The sequence below is a fragment of the Trichosurus vulpecula genome, chromosome 3 (genome assembly GCF_011100635.1).
Source record: "Trichosurus vulpecula isolate mTriVul1 chromosome 3, mTriVul1.pri, whole genome shotgun sequence".
Classification (NCBI taxonomy): domain Eukaryota; kingdom Metazoa; phylum Chordata; class Mammalia; order Diprotodontia; family Phalangeridae; genus Trichosurus; species Trichosurus vulpecula.
The window spans coordinates 253,075,025-253,097,421 of NC_050575.1; the positions used below are offsets into that span (position 1 = coordinate 253,075,025).

The 22,397-nt window shown below is 36.7% G+C and overlaps 1 protein-coding gene across 1 annotated transcript in view; it reads right to left on the reverse strand.

The window, feature by feature from the left end:
• LOC118843733 (CUB and sushi domain-containing protein 1-like) overlaps positions 1–22,397 on the reverse strand; it is a 2,679,416-nt gene that overhangs the window by 365,488 nt on the left and 2,291,531 nt on the right. Inside the window, 4 exon segments of the mRNA XM_036751485.1 lie at positions 7,168–7,272; positions 14,323–14,419; positions 15,212–15,336; positions 16,216–16,419. Coding sequence (XP_036607380.1) covers positions 7,168–7,272; positions 14,323–14,419; positions 15,212–15,336; positions 16,216–16,419 — 531 coding nt within the window.

A 22,397-nucleotide genomic window follows, 5' to 3' on the forward strand; every position in this document is an offset into this window, starting at 1 on the left:
CTGAAATAGGTCTTTCACGCCTCTTCATGTGAAATAATTTTACTCTATTCCACCTGTCTCTTCCTTTTGCACCCATTGTATTCCTCTTTCTCACCACTTAATTTTTTTGTCATTCCCTCAAACTCACTTTATACCCATATCCTGCCTATGTATATTCCTTCCGATGAGAGCCAAATTCACTCATTCCCCCTCACCTGCCCCCTCATCCCTTCCAAGAAACTGCTTTTCCTTGCCACTTTTATGTGAGATATTTTACACCATTCTATCTCTCCCTTTCTCCCTCTCTCAATATATTCCTCTCTCATACCTTAATTTGATTTTATTTCTTTAGATATCATCCCTTCACACTCAACTCACCCTGTGCCCTCTGTCTATCTATATTTATATCTATCTATCTATCTATCTATCTACCTATGTGTATCTATGTATGTATGTATATTCCCTTCAGCTACCCTAATACTGAAGTCTCATGAATTACACACATCATCTTTCCATGTAAGAATGTAAACGAAACAGTTCAACTTTAGTAAGTCCCTTATGATTTCTCTTTCTTGTTTACCTTTTCATGCTTCTCTTGATTCTTGTGTTTGAAAGTCAAATTTTCTATTCAGCTCTGGTCTTTTCACTGAGAAAACTTGAAAGTCCACTATTTTATTGAAAATCCATATTTTGCCTTAGAACATTATACTCAGTTTTGCTGGGTAGGTGATTCTTGGTTTTAATCCTAGCTGCATTGACCTCCAGAATATCATATCCAAGCCCTTCGATCCCTTAATGTAGAAGCTGCCAGATCTTGTGTTATCCTAATTGTGTTTCCACAATACTCAAATTGTTCCTTTCTGGCTACTTGCAGTATTTTCTCCTTGATCTGGGAGCTCTGGAATTTGGTAACAATATTCCTAGGAGTTTTCTTTTTGGGATCTTTTTGAGGAGGTGATCTGTGGATTCTTTCAATTTCTATTTTACCCTCTGGCTCTAGAACATCAGAGTAGTTCTCCTTGATAATTTCTTGAAAGATGATATCTAGGCTTTTGTTTTGATCATGGCTTTCAGTAGTCCAATAATTTTTAAATTATCTCTCCTGGATCTATTTTCCAGGTTAGTGGTTTTTCCAATAAGATATTTCACATTGTCTTCCATTTTTTCATTCCTTTGGTTCTGTTTTATAATATCTTGATTTCTCATAAAGTCACTAGCATCCACTTGCTCCAATCTAATTTTTAAGGTAGTATTTTCTTCAGTGGTCTTTTGGACCTCCTTTTCCATTTGACTAATTCTGCCTTTCAAGGCATTCTTCTCCTCATTGGCTTTTTGGAGCTCTTTGGCCATTTGAGTTAGTCTATTTTTTAAGGTGTTATTTTCTTCAGTATTTTTTGGGGTCTCCTTTAGCAAGTCATTGACTTGTTTTTCATGGTTTTCTCACATCACTCTCATTTTTCTTCCCAATTTTTCCTCTACTTCTCTTACTTGCTTTTCCAGATACTTTTTGAGCTCTTCCATGGCCTGAGACCAGTTCATGTTTTTCTTGGAGGCTTTTGATGTAGGCTCTTTGACTTTGTTGACTTCTTCTGGCTGTATGTTTTGCTCTTCTTTGTCACCAAAAAAAGATTCCAAAGTCTGAGTCTGAATCTGAGACCATTTTCGCTGCCTGTTCATGTTCCCAGCCAACTACTTGACCTTTGAGCTTTTTGTCAGGGTATGACTGCTTGTAGAGTAGAGAGTACTTTGTCCCAAGCTTGAGGGACTGCACTGCTATTTTCAGAGCTACTTCTACACAGCAAGCTCTACCATACCAGCACTCCTTCTCCCCCAAGAGCCACCAACCAGGATTGCAGCCCAGATCTAGGCAGAGCAAAGTAGGCTTTGCACTCCCGCTCTGATCCGACACATAATTCCTCCCACCAGGTGGTCTTGGGGCCATAAGCAACTGCAGCTGTAGCTCTGGAAGCAGCCTCAGAGCTGCACCACTTCCACTGCCCCTGGGATGGTGGCCAACTCTGAACTCCTTTCACTCTGTCCCAGCAGCTTTTCCCATTAACCTTCTCTGTTGTCTTTGGTGTTTGTGGGTTGAGAAGTCTGGTAACTGCCACAGCTGACTGATTCAGGGTGCTATGCCTGTTCTGCCTGGTTCCTAGTCTGGTTGGTCCTGGCATGGCCTACGCTGGGCTCTGCTCCACTCTTCTCACAGCTCCATGCGATAGACCCTTCCCAGTGACCATCCAGGCTGTCTTGGGCTGGAGCCCTGCTTCCCTTTGCTATTTCATGGGTTCTGCAGCTCTATAATTTGTTCAGAGCCTTTTTTATAGGTGTTTGGAGGGAACTGGGAGGGAGCTTAAGCAAGTCCCTGCTTTCCAGCCACCATCTTGGCTCCACCCCCCATGATAACTTTCTACAGTCAGATTCTTTATTTGTTAGTTTTTCCCTTTTGGCCTTTTTCCTTTCTTTTAAATTTGAGCTCTGCACCTGGGGTGGAAGGGGCACAGTCTCAGGCTTCTTGTCCTAGTAGCTATAGGCCCTGGTTATTTACCTATTGCTACACTAATGGTGCCCCAATGCGTTGGGAGACCCTCATTTCTGGTACTGTGCTGAGGGGGTGCCTTGGGGGGTGGCTGGTGCTGCTGGAGTCCATAGGGGTCTGGCAGTTTACCTGGTGCTGAGCTGGGGTCCTAGTGGTGTCTGGCATGTTCTGAGGTCTGGTGGATTGTTTCTGCCTTTCCCAGGGCTACCCTGAAGCACATGGAGGTTTGGCCGCTGGAGGATGCCTGTTTGCCTTGGGCTATGCTAAAGCATGTGAAGGTCTGGTCTACTTTCTATCAAGATCACAGATACCTGTTTGCCTGAGGCTATGCTCAAGCACAGTGATGGTTCTCTGAGCTGGAGTCTTCCCATTCCTCTGGTTATGCTAAGGCATGTGGGAGTCCTGGTATTGACATTTGCCTGGTCCACCACTCTGGGGCTCAGGAACTCCCACTGGTTTGCTGAGGTTGGGCTTGTTACTAGCTTGCTGAGGGGCTTCCTGTCCTGTAATGCACTCCCCTTTTACCCAAGTGAGACTGAGTTTTCTTGTCAATCTTCCACGTTTCTTGGGCTAAAATATTGTTTTGCCTCCTCTTTTTACTGGTTCTGCTGTCCTAGGATTTGTTTTTAGGCACCATTTTATGGTTGTTTGGAGGTGAATACGGATGAAGTAAAACCATTTCATTTCATGCAATGACTTTCAATTTTCCCAAACTGATCAAAGACACTTCACATTTAGTTTAATGCTCTGATTCATTCAATAGAGGTGTTGTCACTTAATAAAAGTATTGCTATTAAAATTAAATAGTATGTTGGTGATTAATTAAATTAGATTTCTTACCCTAATATTGTAATATATAATATGCCAAAATTTTATCTCACCTAACCATCTTATCTGAGTGAATTCCTGCCCATTATGTTCTATAACTGTTTTGATAGGGATAAATTCTTTGATTAAATTGCCCAAGGTTGGGCGTGATCTGAAGGTAAATGACATGATCAAAGTCACATGCCCTAGCCCCTCATTAGAGTAGGCCCACCTCTCATTATAATATTCATTCTCTCTCATTACTTGTTAACCAATAAGAAACAGGTGACTCAGGAACACCTATTTTTCTGTTTCAACAATCCGGCTAGCAGCTGTTGTAGGGGTGAAAGACCAACGCAAGCCCAAGAACAAGCATGCTACCAGCATGCTGCAAGAGCCCAGGTTCTTTTGATCTGCTTTACCAAGGAAATCAACATTAAGGGGTTTACAAGCTTATTTTAATCCAGCATACAAACATCACTCACTTAGGTCTGGGGGAAAAGCCAGCACCCTGAACTTCAGAGCAAAATACAAACAAAGTACAAACATCGACAGACAGACCTTGTCTGATTCAAATCCCAATACATAGTTACCAGAGTTTAACAACATCCCAGCATTCAGGTTTATGAGCTGGAGGGCTCTTAGCTACAGCTGCCAGGAGTCTCCACATCAGCGCCACCAAGAGTGACAGCCCTGAGCAAATGGCTCTGTCTTCTCCTCTTATACCATTTCAGACGTCATCAAACGTCATCTGAGTGACCAGACCTTAGGCACTTATGATTGGCTCTTGAGTTATCACCTCCCCTTAGTACCCTGGGAGCTTCACCCCCACATAGGCTTAGCACCTAATAGGGGTTTGGGCCTGGGGCTTAGCACCTAGTAAGACTCAATGAAATACACTGAATTACTCAAAGGAAACAAAAGCCAAACTTTTCAAGGACACTTGGTTGAACTGAATGCTAAGAGCCCATTTTGCTCACCAACACATCTTCCAAGGGCATATAAGCATTGAGTGGGTTCCATGATTGGTCTTTGGCATTAAAAATATGCTAGCATTATTAATGAAATGATTATTTACCCTGAAATTGTGTCTTCCCAACTTTATACATCACAATACACACATATCAGAGAGAAAAATATGTTTCTCTCTCTCTCTCTCTCTCTCTCTGTGTCTGTCTGTCTGTCTGTCTCTCTCTCTGTCTCTCTCTCTCTCTGTCTCTCTCTCGTGTGTGTGTGTGTGTGTGTGTGTGTGTGTGAGAGAAAATGAAAGCTAATTTGAGGGACAATACTGGGCTCATTTTACAGGCTTGAAAACTGAATCTCTGAAAGGAAAAGTCAAGTGTCATAGCAAGGATGATACATATCTTCAAGTACTTGTCAGGTCATTTCCCAGAAGAGGGATTAACTTCTTCAGCTTGTCCCGAGGGGTAAAACTAGAAACAATCAATCTATCAGTCAGTACACTGGCACTAAGCAACAATAGACATATCAAAGAGATAGATTTAGCCTTCAGGTAGAGACAAAAACCTTCTAAAAGTTACTGTAGTGTTGTCCTTAAATAGAATGAATTGTCTCTGGGAGTCGTGGGTTTTCTCACTGAAGAAAAGAAGAAGGCTGAATTGCTACTTGTCACAAATGGTGTAGAGGAGATTCTTGTTTGGGATTAGAAGAGATTTGAGATTCTGTGGTTTGGATTAGAAGCAATCTGAGATTCTGTGCTAAACTCCATACAGGAAGGCATCAGAGGAAAAGATAAATATGCCTAGCATCAAAAACCTAGCCTACAGGGGCAAAAGTGTTGGCAAGGGGGCAGACAGCTTAAACAGTGGAATGGTGGGCAAAATTGCAATTGGATAGAAGGCATTCCAATTCTTGATCTCTTAAGTGTTGAGGAGGGGGAGTTGCTTCTGGACAAGTTGTGTCATAATGATAAGAATTTGAAGATGGTCGGAGGACAAAATTTCAGAGGACCTAAAGAACATAGGGAGTGATGGCCTGGGAAGGGAGGGCAGAGCACCAAAAGGTAATGCCTGGGGTCAGTAGTTACTGTGGTGACAATACCTCCTGGAGAAGACATGCACCCCATGGGAGGAATTGTGCCCCTCCCCACCATGTTTTCACGTTGGAGTGAAGACCCTGTAACCCAAGACTTGTAATAGCCCTGACATAAGTGCTTTGTTTAGTCATGCCAATTAATCAACAACTTATTAAACACCCTGTATACGTTTGGCATTGTATTAGGTCAACATATTAAAGTCATTAAAAGCTCCACAGGTTACAGTCTAAACAATGCTACCCCTTCACTAGTGATTTCAGTAATGTTAGTTTTACTATAACTTCACCTTATCCATATTTCCAGCCTTTATATTCAGAATGATAGACATAGAAATCATCATTTTTGACAACTAGAAAATGAGAGATGAAGAGGTTTAAGTCAGAAAATAAAACTAGAAAAAAGAAACGTATCAAATTAGCACTATATACTACCAAAGAAAAAATACAGAAACAAGGACCCTGACTTAAGCCTTAAACCCATTTCCTTTCAGTAAGATATATACTCATTTTCCTCTTCTAACAAACCTGTTTTCTGGTAATAAAACTGAACTACAGATGACTATGTTGGTGAAGTAAATATATCTATGGAAATTTGTAGACAAATTATTTTAATAACATCTTTCCACATTGAAAGTTGATGAGGAGCCAGAAGAGTCAGGACCACCTTGAGAGTACTAGGTAAGAGCATTCATCACCCATAATATCACCACATGAATGAGTGCATCTGTTAGCTCCTAATATGAAATGAACCTCATAATTCGCCATCCACAGATGTTCGAAAAATGTGTCAAAAAGGGGAGCAAATTCTCCATATGTAGCCCATGTAAATAATATCCAAGGCCTCATTCTGCACAATCATTAATGGAGTTCTATTCAAATAAACTGCTGCAAACCTGCCTACAAATGGTGGCAATAAGAAGGGGAATTTTACCAGAATGTGAGACTGTCCTGTGGTTTGTGTCTGGTTCTGAATGCTTATCATCAGCTGGAAATCTAGTCTTTCAGAAACATCTATGCATTTACATCCTCAAAAGCTGTTTATCTCAATTCAAAAGATCACTTATTAAAGCTTATCTATGTATTTGCTTATTTGCAACTGCTTATTAAGGGAGACTAATATCGACATTAAGTATTTTTAGTGCTTGAAAACACGTTCTAAAATAAACTTCACTCTCATTGGAATTTCTTATTTCTTCTTTTTACAAGGTTTACCTGCATAATCAAACGTCAGAGAAGATTTGTGAATTTGACCTTTGTCATCCCATTTATCAGACTATTAACTCAGCCTCACATTCATTTTTAAAAGGTTAGAGCCTCCTTTGCAATGCCTACACTTCCAATTAAAATGAATAATACACAGACATCAGCACTGGAGTTGCTGCTCTTTGCTGGTACAGATTTTTAAGAGTTCTTTGAGAAGAGAAATAGAAAAGTTATGCAAATAAATTCCAAATTAATGCATGGGGTTATCTGTATTTTTTAGGTATTAATAAGAATACATGTATAGATTTCACAATAAAACTAAATTAATTTTCAAGGATGTTATAACATCATTAAGCCTTAATCGGGATTTTTAAGACATTCCTACATTTTCTCATCAAGATATAAGGCAACACATTTTCCTTGTATTTTCTGATGAAATTTCAATGAGATGTGATTTCCCACAAGTTCTAAAAATGGCTTTTGGGTTAACATTGTGTTTCACTTTGTATTTACAGCATAAAACAATTTTCTCATGAAACCAGTGATAATATGTCTAATCTGAAAGGTCAGATAGTAGGTCTTACTTTTGTATTCCAGGTGAAAGCCTGCTGCTGCCACACTAATATCTGATTGAAAGTGCAAATAGAGTTGATTGGAGGTACTGTTTAACAGTGCTGGCACAGTAGTTCCTATAAGAGACAAAGTAGTTTAACTTTAATTGCAATCATGCCACTTTTAAACGTTACTTTTTTATATGTGAAACATTTGAATAGGTTTGCTCATTCATGCAAAGCAATTTAATTCTGTTCATCAAACACCAATTATTTATTAAGTTATGATATACAGACTACTGTCCCAGTGGGTATATATATATATTCTAGTAGAAGAGATAAAGGAAATACTCCCAATAATTTTTTTTAAAAAAGGTTGTACTATAATGAATAGATAAGGAAGGAATCAAAGTAGAACAGGAATCTGAGAAAGGAGTGATCATTTATATTTGGGGGTATTAAGGAAAATTTTGTGGAGACAGTGGTCCCTAAACTGAAACTTAAAGAATGGGAAGGAGACCTCTATGATAGGGGAACAAAATATAAAAGGACACAGAGTCAGCTTTGTACCACGCAGAGTCATGTATATACCATCATAGTACAGTGAATAACATGGTGAACTTTGAATCAGGAAGACTTAGGTTCACATCCCACCTAAGACACCCTGTAATCCTAGGTAGATCACTTAAACTTTATGTGCCTCAGTTTCTTTATCCATAAAATGAAGGGGTGGACTCTATGGCATCTTAGGATTGATCCTAGTACTCTTTCAATTGGATTGTAGAAAACAGAAATAAGAGTAGAATGTGCTAATGCTAAAAAGATATTTTGATAGATTACGGAAAGCCTTAAATATCAGTGTCAGGAATTGTTTTTACTATGTCTTATTAATATCAGGAAATGCAAAAGAATCTTCAGATATCTGTGTTTCTCATAGTATCAGTTTTCATTAATTCTATTGTTCAATATCAATTGTGTGTCCACAGGTATCTTTAAAACAAAGTTATCTTCTTAGATCGCCACCGGATGCTTTCTTAATGTACTATATGACATAGAGAACACATGCTGAACATTCGAAATCATACAAACACCACATAAATGCTTATTAATTATATGGCTTATTCTTTACTTTGGTTTCTTTTTCCATTTTGAATGTTTGCCTTTTCCATTTAGTCAATTTGACAAGGCCATCAGGAGGAAAAACATTTCAAGACCACATAGAAGTCTGGCTGGGGATAGTCATTCAGGGAAGATGTTGATCCAATGCATTATTCATGGGACATAGCTTTTGACTGGTAACCTCTTTTCTATTCCCACTGTGACTAACACTGAATGATGTTCCCACAGAGGTCTCTGAATGACTTCAACCAAAACTGTGTGAAAAAGGAAGGTATATATTCATTTATATTGAATACTTTCTCCACTTAAAATGCCCTAGCTCATGTTATACCAGCTGAAGAATCAGTAGGAGACACAGAGGAGCTAAGGTCATATTTGAAAAAAGAAATTAGAATACTGAAGAAAGTTTTGAAATAGGAAAATAACAAGAAGGGAAATTCCCAGGATAGTCAAAGACTTAAATTATAAAATACAATAAAATGGGCTCTTTTAAAAGTGATAAGAATATTAAATGATTTTTTGTTATAATACATAAATGAAGAAATTGTGTTTTATAGTCTTATTAAAACGATCCTTTAACTTTAATAAGGAAACACAATTCAATTAATTGATAGAGGTGAGTTATTCTTTGGAAGAAATTGACAATGATGGGCCCAGAATTTTAGGGTAGCTACTTCAAAGAAAACCCCAGAGTGTGAAGTCAAAAATGAAATAACTATGTAATAACTAGAAATACTTTTTTAAAATAAAATAATAAATTCTCTTTAATACTTCAACAAAATGGCGCTGTTTCTACTGGTAATCTCATCCTTTAAACAACATAATGATGGATCTTAATGAATTAGAGAGTTAAAAAAATAACTTTTTGGAGGCCAAATTTGGTGAAGAAGCTCTTAGCCCTTAGCTAGGCTGTGTATCATAGGGACTGTAACTAAAGTGCTTCTAGTCTGGCAGGTTTTGCCCAAGCTTGTGCAATGCTGATAATATGATCTTCAAGAACCCAGGGTCATCTTCTTGAGGCATCAGATTAGGACTTTAGTGCATGAATTATTTCTTATATGCCAAGTAAGGTAATTTATACTTTTTGCAAAATTACCAAATATTTACATGTTAACTTACACATCAGAAATATTCATATGTCTTAATTCAAAAGAAAGGTATTTCCCCTATAGATATTAGTACTAGTTAAGTCAACTATTAAAAGCTTTGTTTTCAACATGCGAGTTGTGAGAGAAGCAGCATGATTTAGTGCCAGGAGCACTGGAGTAATTCTCCCTCCAAAGCATCCCTCACATTCATTCCTTTCTCTCCATTTGTAACATAACTACTATACTTTGGGCACTTATTGCCTTTCCCTTAGACTACTGACATATTCTCCTAATTGGAATGCATCTAGTCTTCCCTCTTTCTCAATTAACAATCACACAGCCACTAAATTAATATTTTTAAAGAAGATGGTTTCTTGTCACTCCCTTGTTCAAGAAGGTCTGCTGTTCCTTCTATATATGAACCCTTGTATCCAATTCAAAATTCTCTGTTTGGCATTTAAAATTGTTCACAGTCTGGCTCCAGGTTTAGTCCCCAGGACTGTTTCAAACACTCTGTATACATTTCGGCTATGCTGGCAGCATGCTGTTTCCTGTAAACATCATTATCTTTACTATCTATGTGCCTTTGTACTGGCTGCTCTGTCTCTTAGTCATACTAGCTGTCCTTCAAAACTTAGCTTAAGTACCCTGATCTCTCCAGGTTCCAATGCTCTTACTTCCAGAAATTATTTTGTTAACTATGTTGTATATAATTTTCTGTGTGCATGTATGTAGTGTTTCCTCCAACAAAATGTAAACTCATTGAGGGTAGGCACTGTTTTGTTTTTATCTTTATATCTCCAGATATCTGGAATATAGCAGAACTGAATGAATGAATACATGAATAAATGCATGAATGAAACAAGGGGATGCAGGACACTAGTTATTCTGATTCTGCCAATCAATTAGTTGGATGTAATGGTCAAAATCACTAAAGGTTCTTTCCCTCAATTGTCTTCTTTCTCAGATAACTGAGTTAGATTATGTGATCTGTAAAATATCTTTGCAATTTTATGAATAATTCAAATATCTTTATTCAAAACTTGATACACATATATACATATATGCTTATATATTATATGTATGCTTATATATACACATATGTATATGTATGCATATATCCATTTATAATCCCCCCAGGGAAAGAAAAATTTTATAGGCAGATTCTTCAAACACGTTGAAAATTAATAAAATTTGTCATAAAACAGCATGTTACTATAAATTGCTTCAGGAAAAATAATACTGTTTATGATAACTAATAATGGCTTGTTATAGTATTTTGAAGCTTATTATATCACTTTTGGGAAAGTAGACAAGGAAGGTATGGGGCACAATTTCTTCTGCAGATTCTTATACTTGTTGATTTATTGAGTAGTAAAATATTCACATTCCCTCTACCATTATCATTCTATATACAAATTAATGCAGTTATGTATTTGATACTTAAATAACCCTTTTCAATATAAAGCATTTTGCTAATACCAACTGACGTCATCACAAGCAAGGCTATGGCATATTTCTGTCCTTAGGGATTTAGCACCTCTTTAAGGGTGCTGGAATTGAGAATAGAAGGGAAAGGATAGATAGGAGGGAAAATGACAAAGGCATATTGTAAGGAGAAGGGAAAATGGAGAGTTTGCACTGTTGACTCTCTGGACTTTCTCTATCATGCCACAGACTCTTCCTCACCCTGAAAGTTTATTTCCCCTCCAGACTTCTCACATTGGAAGTACCTTCTACCCTCGTGGCTCCTTCCTCTGACTGGCTGGTTCCTCCTAGAATTTCCACTTTTAGGAAAATATCCAGGCCAGTCATTTCTCCATTCCTCTCCAGGACATTTTGTATTCCTAGTACTTGTACAATGCCTGGCACATAGTAAACCCCAGTAAATTCAAGACCTCATCTATTGTCATGACTTGAACTCTTTCTTGATGTATGAAAATTTGAAGATGTCCTAGAGTAGAACTTAGTTTATGGTATTTTAGAGACTAGGTCTCCCTAACTTCCCTAGGCCAGAAGTGCAGCAGTCCCTCACAGGCCTGATCCCACTATTGGTTCAGTCTGGGAGCTTTAACCTACTCAATTTCTGACCTTCTTTGGCAGCCTCCCTTCCAAGGGGCTGACCATATTGGTCCATGTTATAGTTACTTGATTGACTTTGACCCACCTACCTCACACTTCCTTGTAGTAGAGATAATAGATATGGGCCACCACATCTGCCTCAAGACCCTCAGTTTACAAATGAGAAACTGGAGACCTAATGAACTAAAAATAAGCCCACCCAAAATCATGGGAGAAGGTCCATAGTTTATCAGAGCTGAGAATACAGTCTGATTCTTTTTGTGTGGTGAGAACTCTAAATCAGTTATCTTTAGCCCTGTTATCAGTTAGCTTTAGCCCCATATTTTCACCAGTTGTTCTATCATCACACAACACTCTGGTTCTAACTATGCATTTGCAGTATTCTCTATGTGTACCTTATGACACTGTTAGATTATTAATTCTTCTAGTTCAAGGATTCACTTTATCTTTGTTTTATAGACCTCCGTGTACCTATTTCATTATCCCTACTTTACTATAAGCTCCTCAAGAGTAAAACTGTTATTTTATTCAACATCACACCTCCCTCAATACCTAGCACACTTCCTTACCGAGAGGAAATATTGAATAATTTTACTAAATTTAATTAAAAACAAATTTCCTTTTCTCCTTATTCCATCTCTAAAAGTGATTTTCTCCCTTAATTTTTGGTAATGCTACCCTCATTTTTCCCTAGTCATTCAGAATTGAAACCTGAGTTATTTTGATTCTTATATGTGGTAGCCTTCAAATGACTCTTCTTGCCTCAACTCTTTGCTATCCAATCCATCTTATAATGACCACCATTTAAGGAACACTACCTGGATCATGTCATTGGATCATTATGTAAGTTGGTTCAATCAGCTTTTTAAGATGTGCTGGGATTCCCATCAACCTCACGCAAAATCCTTATACATAAGTATGTAAAAAGAGTTGATGGGGGGAAAGGATATAAGATATTCATGAAAAGGGTCCAGAACTAAATAGTTTACAAATATGGCCTTAGGAAGTCTAAAATATGTACTAAATAAACATTCCTGGAGAAATTATATAATGCATGTTCTATTACACAATATGCTAAAAGACTTGGAAACCGAGTGGATGAAAATTGAATTTCTATTTCCATTTTTCATGTTTATTAGAACAACAACAAAAGGTGTACATTTTTAAAATTAGGAAAGCAATACATTAAACATCCACAGAGAACATAAAAATATCTCAACAAGCATGCACTACTTATTTACATAGCAAATGCCTTTAGACAAAGCGTAGACATTCTTTAGCTTTCAACTGAATGAACTATTTCCTCTAGATATTGATCTATTGAAAGTATTATTTACTTTCTTGTCTTCATGTCTGTTGATTTCTTTGGACTTTTGAAGGTCAATGTCTTCATTCAATGTACTTACTATTTAATTTCTAAAATGTATGCTTTTTAAAATCTTTTCAAGAGAAGTTATAGGTTGCTAATATAAACTTCAAGTAAGACCTATGTTGCTAATAATGATAATACTGAATGTTTGATTAATTTACTTTAATAACTAAGATACCTTAATACTCATCTTCAATTGAATTCAGTCCTACTTAAGAGTCTTCAAGATAAATTTCATTATTAGCTGAAACGTTTTATATCTGAAGGACGAAGAATCAAACTAATTTCACTTATACACACAGACTTACATACACACACACACACACACACACACACACACACACACACATCTACTATGCTGCTATGCAGTACGAGACTTTTTTTTTCCTATTTCAAATCCTATGAGAAGTAGTAGCATTTATTTAAATAGTTGAAATCTCACTTCTCTGTCCCAATATGGGCTAGATATGTTTTCCATTTCTTTACTTATTGAACTTAATTACTACTTATGGTGATATTTAAATCAATGGTTAGTGCATGGAATGCAATGTGAAACTGCCATTTACAAACAATCTTTTCCCAGGACTAATCTGCAAATGAGTTGGAGCAAAAAAGTACTACTTAAAACAATACATGTTTGTGCTTGGATATTATTCCTATTTGTGTGTTTGTGTGTGTCCATGCATGCCTCTGTGTATGTATGTATGTATATATGTATGCATGCACATATTTCTGTTTTTCTGAACTGAAAAAAGGAAAAATTTTTTTAGGCTTTTACCTACATGGCTTGATTTTTTAAAAATGTTTCCAAAATGAATCTGATGTTCTTTATGAGTGTGTAATAAATATTCTAAAATCTACATGGATCATCAATATATTCTTATCATTATTAGATTTAAGCTCCTACCAACTCAAACAACAACTTTATAAATACTATGGAAACCAATGAATTACTCACAAGAATCCTGGCAATTTTCACAGTTATGACAAGGAGGAGGCAGCACCACTTAGGACTGGTGACCAAACAGTAACTGAAGAGGCTGTTATCATTTGCTACTCCACTACCTCACTTTCTCTATATGCTGAATCTATTCTTGAGTCAATGCAAGAAGAGGACTATGTTTGATGTTTCATTAGGAAATAAAGGAAAAAAATTACCCTCCTTGAAGTATAAATAGTAAAATTTACAATATCAATGAAAATCAGCACAAAACTGAGTATCTATTCATATAGGTGTGTATTTTTTATTTGATTTGATATGGCATTTTGATGTACATTAAGCAATAATTTCTGAGGAAGATGCTTAATATTAACCTCATATCAAATATAAGCTGATAAAATTCATTAATGTGCATGCAAATAATAGATTGTATTAATGAGATTAAAAATACAAAAATTATACAGGCAGAAAGAAATGTGAAAATTTAAACACATTTTAACAAGGTTTTTTGCGTGTACCATAGCTATTTTTGCAATTAATTAGAATGTTTAATTTGAGTTCTATGGAATAAGCATTGATAGTTTTTTTACCTGAAAAACTTCCAAGTCTTGGTGCAGTCATATCTGCACCATCATAGATTTCGAGAGAATCCCAGTTTTGTTCTGTGGCAAAACTGATTACTTGAATCTAGAACACAATGAATTTAGGTTAAATAATTTTTTTTAATTTAAAGACTAATATTAAATAAATATTCTCAATGAAATAAAAAGGGATACAACATAAATAACACCAAACAAAGTAACCAGGAATGAAAAAATGAACTATATCAATAGAAAGTTATAGAAATAGATGTAGATAAAGATATAGATATGATGCATTACAATAACCCTAATCAAGGATAGATACATGAAAGATAAAGTATAGATATTGACTAGATATAGATACAAATACCAGAAAAACAATACCAAAGAACCAAGAATGTACACAACTGAATTGTACATTAAAATGTACATATAGATGTAGATATAATGAATTAAAATATCATGAAATTACACGGTAAAATAACACCAAATAAAGCAACCAAAGATGGACATGTACAAGATAACACTGTAGATATAGATGTAGATATGGTTTTAATGAATTAAAATGACATAAAATTATAATCGTAAATTAACATAAAATAAAGTAACCAAAGTTAGATATGTGTGAAATACAGAGAATGAGATTTAGATAAAGGTAGCCAGAGGTCTATAGGCATATAGATATAATGAATTACAGAAAATATAATAGTTGATAGATCTGGCCTTTCTCTGCTATATTATCATTATTCTGAGCTACAAAGGAAAATTAAAAGCTATCAATAAAAACAAAAACCACTAGAAAAAAATTATTTTCCACAAACTTAAAATGAAAGATATCAATAAACTACTACAAAATCCTGAGGCCAACCATTCCCCATTTTGCAGGTGAGGGACTTGCCTGAATTCCGGATCCCTCTGTGACTATGATCTTCCATATGCAGTTCAAGTTGTTGCCATATGGCTCAGGATAACCAGGGGAGAGGATAGTGCCTCTCCTTTGTGTGAAATTGCCACTGCAGGGAACTAGAAAGCATTATTGCATTTAAGCACATAGTTTGTGAACATAAAATAGAATGTAATGTATTGCTTGGGTTTCTGAAGATGTGATCCACTTCTATGAGGGTTTTCAACCATATAGTGAAAATCCACATTTGGCAGGTTTCAATCAATATAGAAATTCAGCCATATTTTCTTAATTTTTAAAAATCAGCTGATGATATTTACTCAATTAGTTTTATTTAACATACAGGCAAAATTATTTGAAGAGTAACTAGGATGGTCTATAATGCCTGAAAAGAATGCTGTTTAAAATAATTAACATGGTTTAAGTACTTGGTATCTTATTTTATATTAATGGAATTTATGAGCAAAACCAAAGAGAAAATACTCTTAAAATGTACAAATGAATTCAAAGGACTAAGCATAATTCTGCCAGAGGCTCTTACATAAAATGAAGCAAATAAGCTACAACTAAGAGTTACCATTGTTATTTGTTCAGTATTAGTATATGACTTTTCAATAATTCATCAGTACAAATTTATTAAAGGGACAATACATAAGAAATCTATCAACATATTACTTTTCAAAAAAAAACCCAGAATAATGTACTATATTTATAGCTTTAGAATTGGTCACATAGTTAATAAATATTCAAATGGGCGGGGGAACATGCATCATACTTGTTCATCTAATGGGTTATTATAAAAAACACTATATTTCCTACCCTCCAGCTGGTACTCAATTATTTCTGACATGACAAATTGCCCTTTTAAATTGGACATGACCATTATTAATTGATGGCAAATGAATATATAGGTGTAGGAAAAACTACTTTCTGAAACTGCTGCCCAATTCTGATTTAAGGCTCATGTGCACTATTAAACCCAGGCAATAATTGCTTACCTACACAGCTTGGTATTGTGTCATTCCACTGAGCTAATGCATTAGGCACTGACTGGCACCGGATTGCTTTGGAGCCTTGAAGTAGATATCCAGGGTTGCATTCAAATCGAACAATTGAACCAGCGGAAAATTCAGAGCCAATTCTCCTTCCATATCTAGGCTCTGGGACAGAGCTGCATTGTGTATCACTTGTACGTGGAACAGCTAAAGAGTGGTGTTGTTTTACCCAAAGAAGGAAAAATAATATTATTTCCATGTCATAAATGGCAATGTATTTTAAATGAATTTAAAGTGAACGTAGAAAAACATTAAATAATAATTATATTCTATATGCACATCATACATCAGTTTTTTAAAAATATTTTCCATTCATTACCTTATTTTAACCTCCTAGCAATCCTGTGAGGTAAGCACTGTAATCTCAAGTTTATAAAATGTGTTAAATACAATACAGAGAATTAAAGTCCTCACACAACACCACTCAGCCAGTAGCAGATCTAGGTGAAAACTTAAGTCTCTATGATTCCAGTGTATTATCTTTCCAGTAGATGTATATGTGTATGTGTGTGTGTGTCCACATATGACTGTGACACAGACACACCCACAAGTGGTACCTTGGAATATTGAATTGAAAGCTTCTTTTAGAGTCAGAAAGATCCAAGCTCAAGTTTCACTCCAACATGTACTCCCTGTTTGATCCTAAGCAAATCACTGAATCTATCAGTGGCCCCAGGCAACTCTTACCCCAAAAGTTGTAGAGAAACTTTACTGACGTGTATTGGTAAAGGAAGTTTTTCCTGAGGAGATTCCTGAACCAATGAAATCATAGGTCTAGCCCAAATATAAATACACATAGACATACTCACATATATATGCATGCACACATGCATGTGCATGTACATACATGTATATGTGAATTCATTGAAGGTTATTTGTTCTAGAAATCGAACAAATTGGTACAAGTCCTTGCATTTCTGTGATCTGCTATTAATGTCAATGTTTATTTAGTTTTATAATGGAGGCAAAGCAGTACAATGGAACGATTTAGGGTCATAATCTGGGTTCAAATTATTTGGTCTGCTACTAACTCTATGACTTTAGCCATATTGCTTTCCTTCTCTGGGTGTCAGTTTCAGTAAAATATGGGGATTATAATGATCTCTGAATTCCATTCCAGCTCTAACATACTATGATGCCCCAATCCTAAAATATCCAGAACTGTACCTTCATTTATCTCTCTACCTGCATTTCTTTATTTACAACATATTCAACTGTATGAGAAAAGAGGCATAATACTCCTTTTTTCTTTCAGAATTCATTTTTTTCTATGCTATGGAAACGCTGTCTGGTCTTGAAAATGAACAATGATGAACCATGCCGTAGCTCACATTAGGAAATACTGTTTTAAAAAAAAGCAATTCATTTAGAACAGTGGTAAAGAGATTATTTTGATTGACTTAAGTTCTATTCAGGATATAAAATTAAGTCCAATAAGATGCTAAAGTGAATAAAATTGGGTAACAAGACTTTAGGACTTTAAGTTCTGATATTCCATGACCTCAGCAGTGTGAAAAACAAAAACACTATTTAAGGCATGGATCTCCTTTTTAAAACAATTAAAAAGGAAGTAAGACCCTAGATGCCTAAATTTTTCACTAATAGATACTATAATGTGTATTACTTTAAAATATCATTGATCCTTTTCACATTTCTTGGACATGTTTTATGACTGCAACATAGCCATGGAGGGAGAGAATAGTTTGCCAAATTTGTTTACAATAAACAATCCTTGAGAACCTTTTAAATGATGGAGAGTTATCTCCCTCATTATTTTTCTATTTAGATTGAAATATTCAAAGAAAGAGGGAAGTCTTTGAAAGTATTTCTATGCACAAGATGTAGCAAAATCTTCACTAAATATTTTGGTACATGAATATTTTATAGGGTTGCAAGGATATGAAGAAAAGACAACAAGGTGAGGCAGCAACAAGGTTTCTCTTGTCATTGTTATTTTTGTTTTTATGATACAACTTGTATATCAAAGCCAATTTAACAGAATCCATACCTGAATAAAATTGGAGAGATTTGTCCATTTGAGAAGGAAGATTACAAAACAGAAAAGAAACTAATTTGACATTTCTTAGAAAGTGGGTCGGCAGTTGGGCATGGTTCTATATACCTATAATCTCTACTGCTATGGATACTGACATTGGTTCATCCCTTGAGTTGGGATTTCTGAGTGGCAATAAGCTAAACCTATTGAGAATCCATCTACATGAAGTCCAGCACCAATATGATGAGCTCTAGGCCACGGAAGGGATGAAGCAGTGACTGCTGCATTTCTAGCCTAGGTGAGACAGAAGAACCTGGCATAAAATTAAATTAAAATATAAGATAAGGGGGCAGAGCCAAGATGGCAGCTGGTAAGCAGGGACTACAGTGAGCTCTGTACCGAGTCCCTCCAAAAACCTATAAAAAATGGCTCTGAACCAATTCTAGAACGGCAGAACCCACAGAACAGCAGAGGGAAGCAGGGCTCCAGCCCAGGACAGCCTGGATGGTCTCTGGGTGAGGTCTATTCCACACGGAGCTGGGATCTGGGAGCTGGGAACGGAGTGGAGCAGAGCCCAGCCTGAGCGGCGTGGAACAACCAAACTTGGGGTTGGGCGGATGGGGCCCCTAGCGCCCTGAATATGTGAGCTGCAGCAGTTACCAGACCCCTCGACCCACAAACACCAAAGACTGCAGAGAAGGTTAGTGGGAAAAGCTGCAGGAGTGGAAGGAGTTCGCGGTTCGGCTTCCAGCCCCGGGGGCAGCGGAGGTGGGGCAGCTACAGCTGTTGTTACTTCCAGCTCCAGGCCCACCTGGTGGGAGGAATTAAGTGGCAGATCAGAGCAGGAGTGCCACAGCCTGCTGAAGATCTAAGCCCAGTCTGGACTGGGGGTTCTTGGGGAAGGAGTAGTGTGGGTCTGACAGAGCTGGCACCTCCCCCCCAAACGTGGAACATAGAACTCGTTAGTCTACAAGCAGTCATACCCCACTGAAAAACTCAAGGGTCAAGTTAGTTGGTTGGGAATATGGCCAGGCAGCGAAAACACGCCCAGATTCAGTCTCAGACTATGGATTCTTTCTTTGGTGACAAAGAAGACCAAAACATACAGCCTAAAGAAGACAACAAAGTCATAGAGCCTACAACAAAAGCCTCCAAGAAAAACATGAACTGGCCCCAGGCCATAGAAGAACTCAAAAAGGATTTGGAAAAGCAAGTTAGAGAAGTAGAGGAAAAATTGGGAAGAGAAATGAGAAGGATGCGAGAAAACCATGAAAAACAAGTCAATGACTTGCTAAAGGAGACCCAAAAAAATACTGAAAAATACACTGAAGAAAACAACACCTTAAAAAACAGACTAATTCAAATGGCAAAAGAGCTCCAAAAAGCCAATGAGGAGAAGAATTCCTTGAAAGGCAGAATTAGCCAAATGGAAAAGGAGGTCCAAAAGACCACTGAAGAAAATACTACTTTAAAAATTAGATTGGAGCAAGTGGAAGCTAGTGACTTTATGAGAAATCAGGATATTATAAAACAGAACCACAGGAATGAAAAAATGGAAGACAATGTGAAATATCTCCTTGGAAAAACCACTGACCTGGAAAATAGATCCAGGAGAAATAATTTAAAAATTATTGGACTACCTGAAAGCCATGATCAAAAAAAGAGCCTAGATACCATCTTTCAAGAAATTATCAAGGAGAACTGCCCTGATATTCTAGAGCCACAGGGCAAAATAGAAATTGAAAGAATCCATCGATCACCTCCTCAAATAGATCTCATAAAGAAATCTCCTAGGAATATTGTCGCCAAATTCCAGAGCTCCCAGATCAAGGAGAAAATACTGCAAGCAGCCAGAAAGAAACAATTTGAGTATTGTGGAAACCCAATCAGAATAACCCAAGATCTGCCAGCTTCTACATTAAGAGATCGAAGGGCTTGGAAGGCAATATTCCGGAGGTCAATGGAGCTAGGATTAAAACCTAGAATCACCTACCCAGCAAAACTGAGTATCATGTTCCAAGGCAAAATATGGATTTTCAATAAAATAGAGGACTTTCAAGCTTTCTAAGTGAAAAGACGAGAACTGATTAGAAAATTTGACTTTCAAACACAAGAATCAAGAGAAGCATGAAAAGGTAATCAAGAAACGGAAATTGCAAGGGACTTACTAAAGTTGAACTGTTCTGTTTACATTCCTACATGGAAAGATGATGTGTATGATTCATGAGACCTCAGTATTAGGGTAGTTGAAGGGAATATGCATATATATATATATATATATGTTTATGTATATACATAAGTGAATATGTATGTATGTATATATCTATGTGTATATGTATGTATGTGTATGTATGTGTATATATATGTGTGTGTTTATATATATATACACGTGTGTGTGTAAAAGAGAGCGAGCAGACACAGGGTGAGTTGAAGATAAAGGGAAGATATCTAAAAGAAATAAAATGAAATTAAGGGATGAGAGAGAAACATACTGAGAGAGGGAGATAGGAAAAGATAGAATGGGGTGGATTATCTCGCATAAAGGTGGCAAGAGGAAGCAGTTCTGTGGGAGGAGGGGAGAGGGCAGGTGAGGGGGGAATGAGTGAACCTTGCTCTCATCAGATTTGGTCTGAGGGGGAATACCATACATACTCAGTTGGGTATCTTACCCCACAGGAAAGAAGAAGGAGGAAGATAAAAAAAAATAAGAGGGGGGGATGATGGAGGGGAGGGCAGATGGGGGTGGAGGTAATCAAAACAAACACTTTGGAAAGGGGACAGGGTCAAGGGAGAAAATTAATAAAGCAGGATGGGTTGGGAAGGAGCAAAATGTAGTTAGCCTTTCACAACATGAGTATTGTGGAAGGGTTATATATAATGATACATGTGTGGCCTAGGTTGAACTGCTTGACTTCTTAGGGAGGGTGGGTGGGAAGGGAAGAGGGGAGAGAATTTGGAACTCAAAGTTTTAAAATCAGATGTTCAAAAAAAAAAGTTTTTGCATGAAACTAAAAAATAAGATACACAGGCAATGGAGTGTAGAAATTTATCTTGCCCTACAAGAAAGGAAGGGAAAAGGGGATGAGAGGGGAGGGCGGTGATAGAGGGGAAGGCTGACTGGGGAACAGGGCAACCAGAATATAAGCCATCTTGGAGTGGGGGGGAGGGTAGAAATGGGGAGAAAATTTGTAATTCAAACTCTTGTGAAAACCAATGCTGAAAACCAAATATGTTAAATAAATAAATTTAAATTAAAAAAATATAAGATAAAATAAAAGTGGGACAAGAGAGAGACATGAAATCTAGACATGAAATTATTGACATGATCTGTGCAATGTCTTTGGGGGGGAAAAGAACAATGTTCTTTTTTTACCCATCACCCATTCCCCGTACTTCTTGATGTTAAGCTAGACATTTCCAGCATGAGATAAATTCTATTTATTGGAGTAATTATTTTCCATCTTTTAGTAAATGTTTCACACTGCTGTGAAACAAAATTGAAATCAGCCCAGTGGAAAAGTGAAAAGGAATAAGTTCAACCTGGAATAGAGGGTGATAAATAAAATGATTGACTTTGCAGGCCAGATTAGTGTGCTCAGATAGAGACCGGATGCTGATCTCTGCGGGGGTTTATGATGCTGGGGAGCAGTCAGTCCTGAAACTATATGCATATTTTTTTAATAAGAAGAGAAGAGGGAAGAAAATGTAGTAGGCCTATTGATAGTCACCAAATACCAAAAGCAGACTGAAGTGCACAAACCAATATACAGTGGCTTGTCCCATGTATCCCTCTTAAAACTAAATGTAGTAAGAATACATAAATCTAAGCATCAGCATGCAAGTAAGCTGACTCGATTTATTTTATAATCCAAGGGTAGCATTTCCTATTTTCCAAAATCAATCTTTTCCAGTTACTACAACTTTTTTTTTTAATTTTTCTGTCTACATCTGGCAGCAACTGAATTCAAATGAAATTCACTGGGATACAAACTAAACTTTTATATTCCATCTTCATTAGGGAGAAAAAAATACGTATTTCATACTTTCTTGATACAAGTTTAAGTTCAGTACAAGCAGAAAATAAACTACTAAGCTTTCATGTGTTGTTTCTAATATTGAAAAATAAATG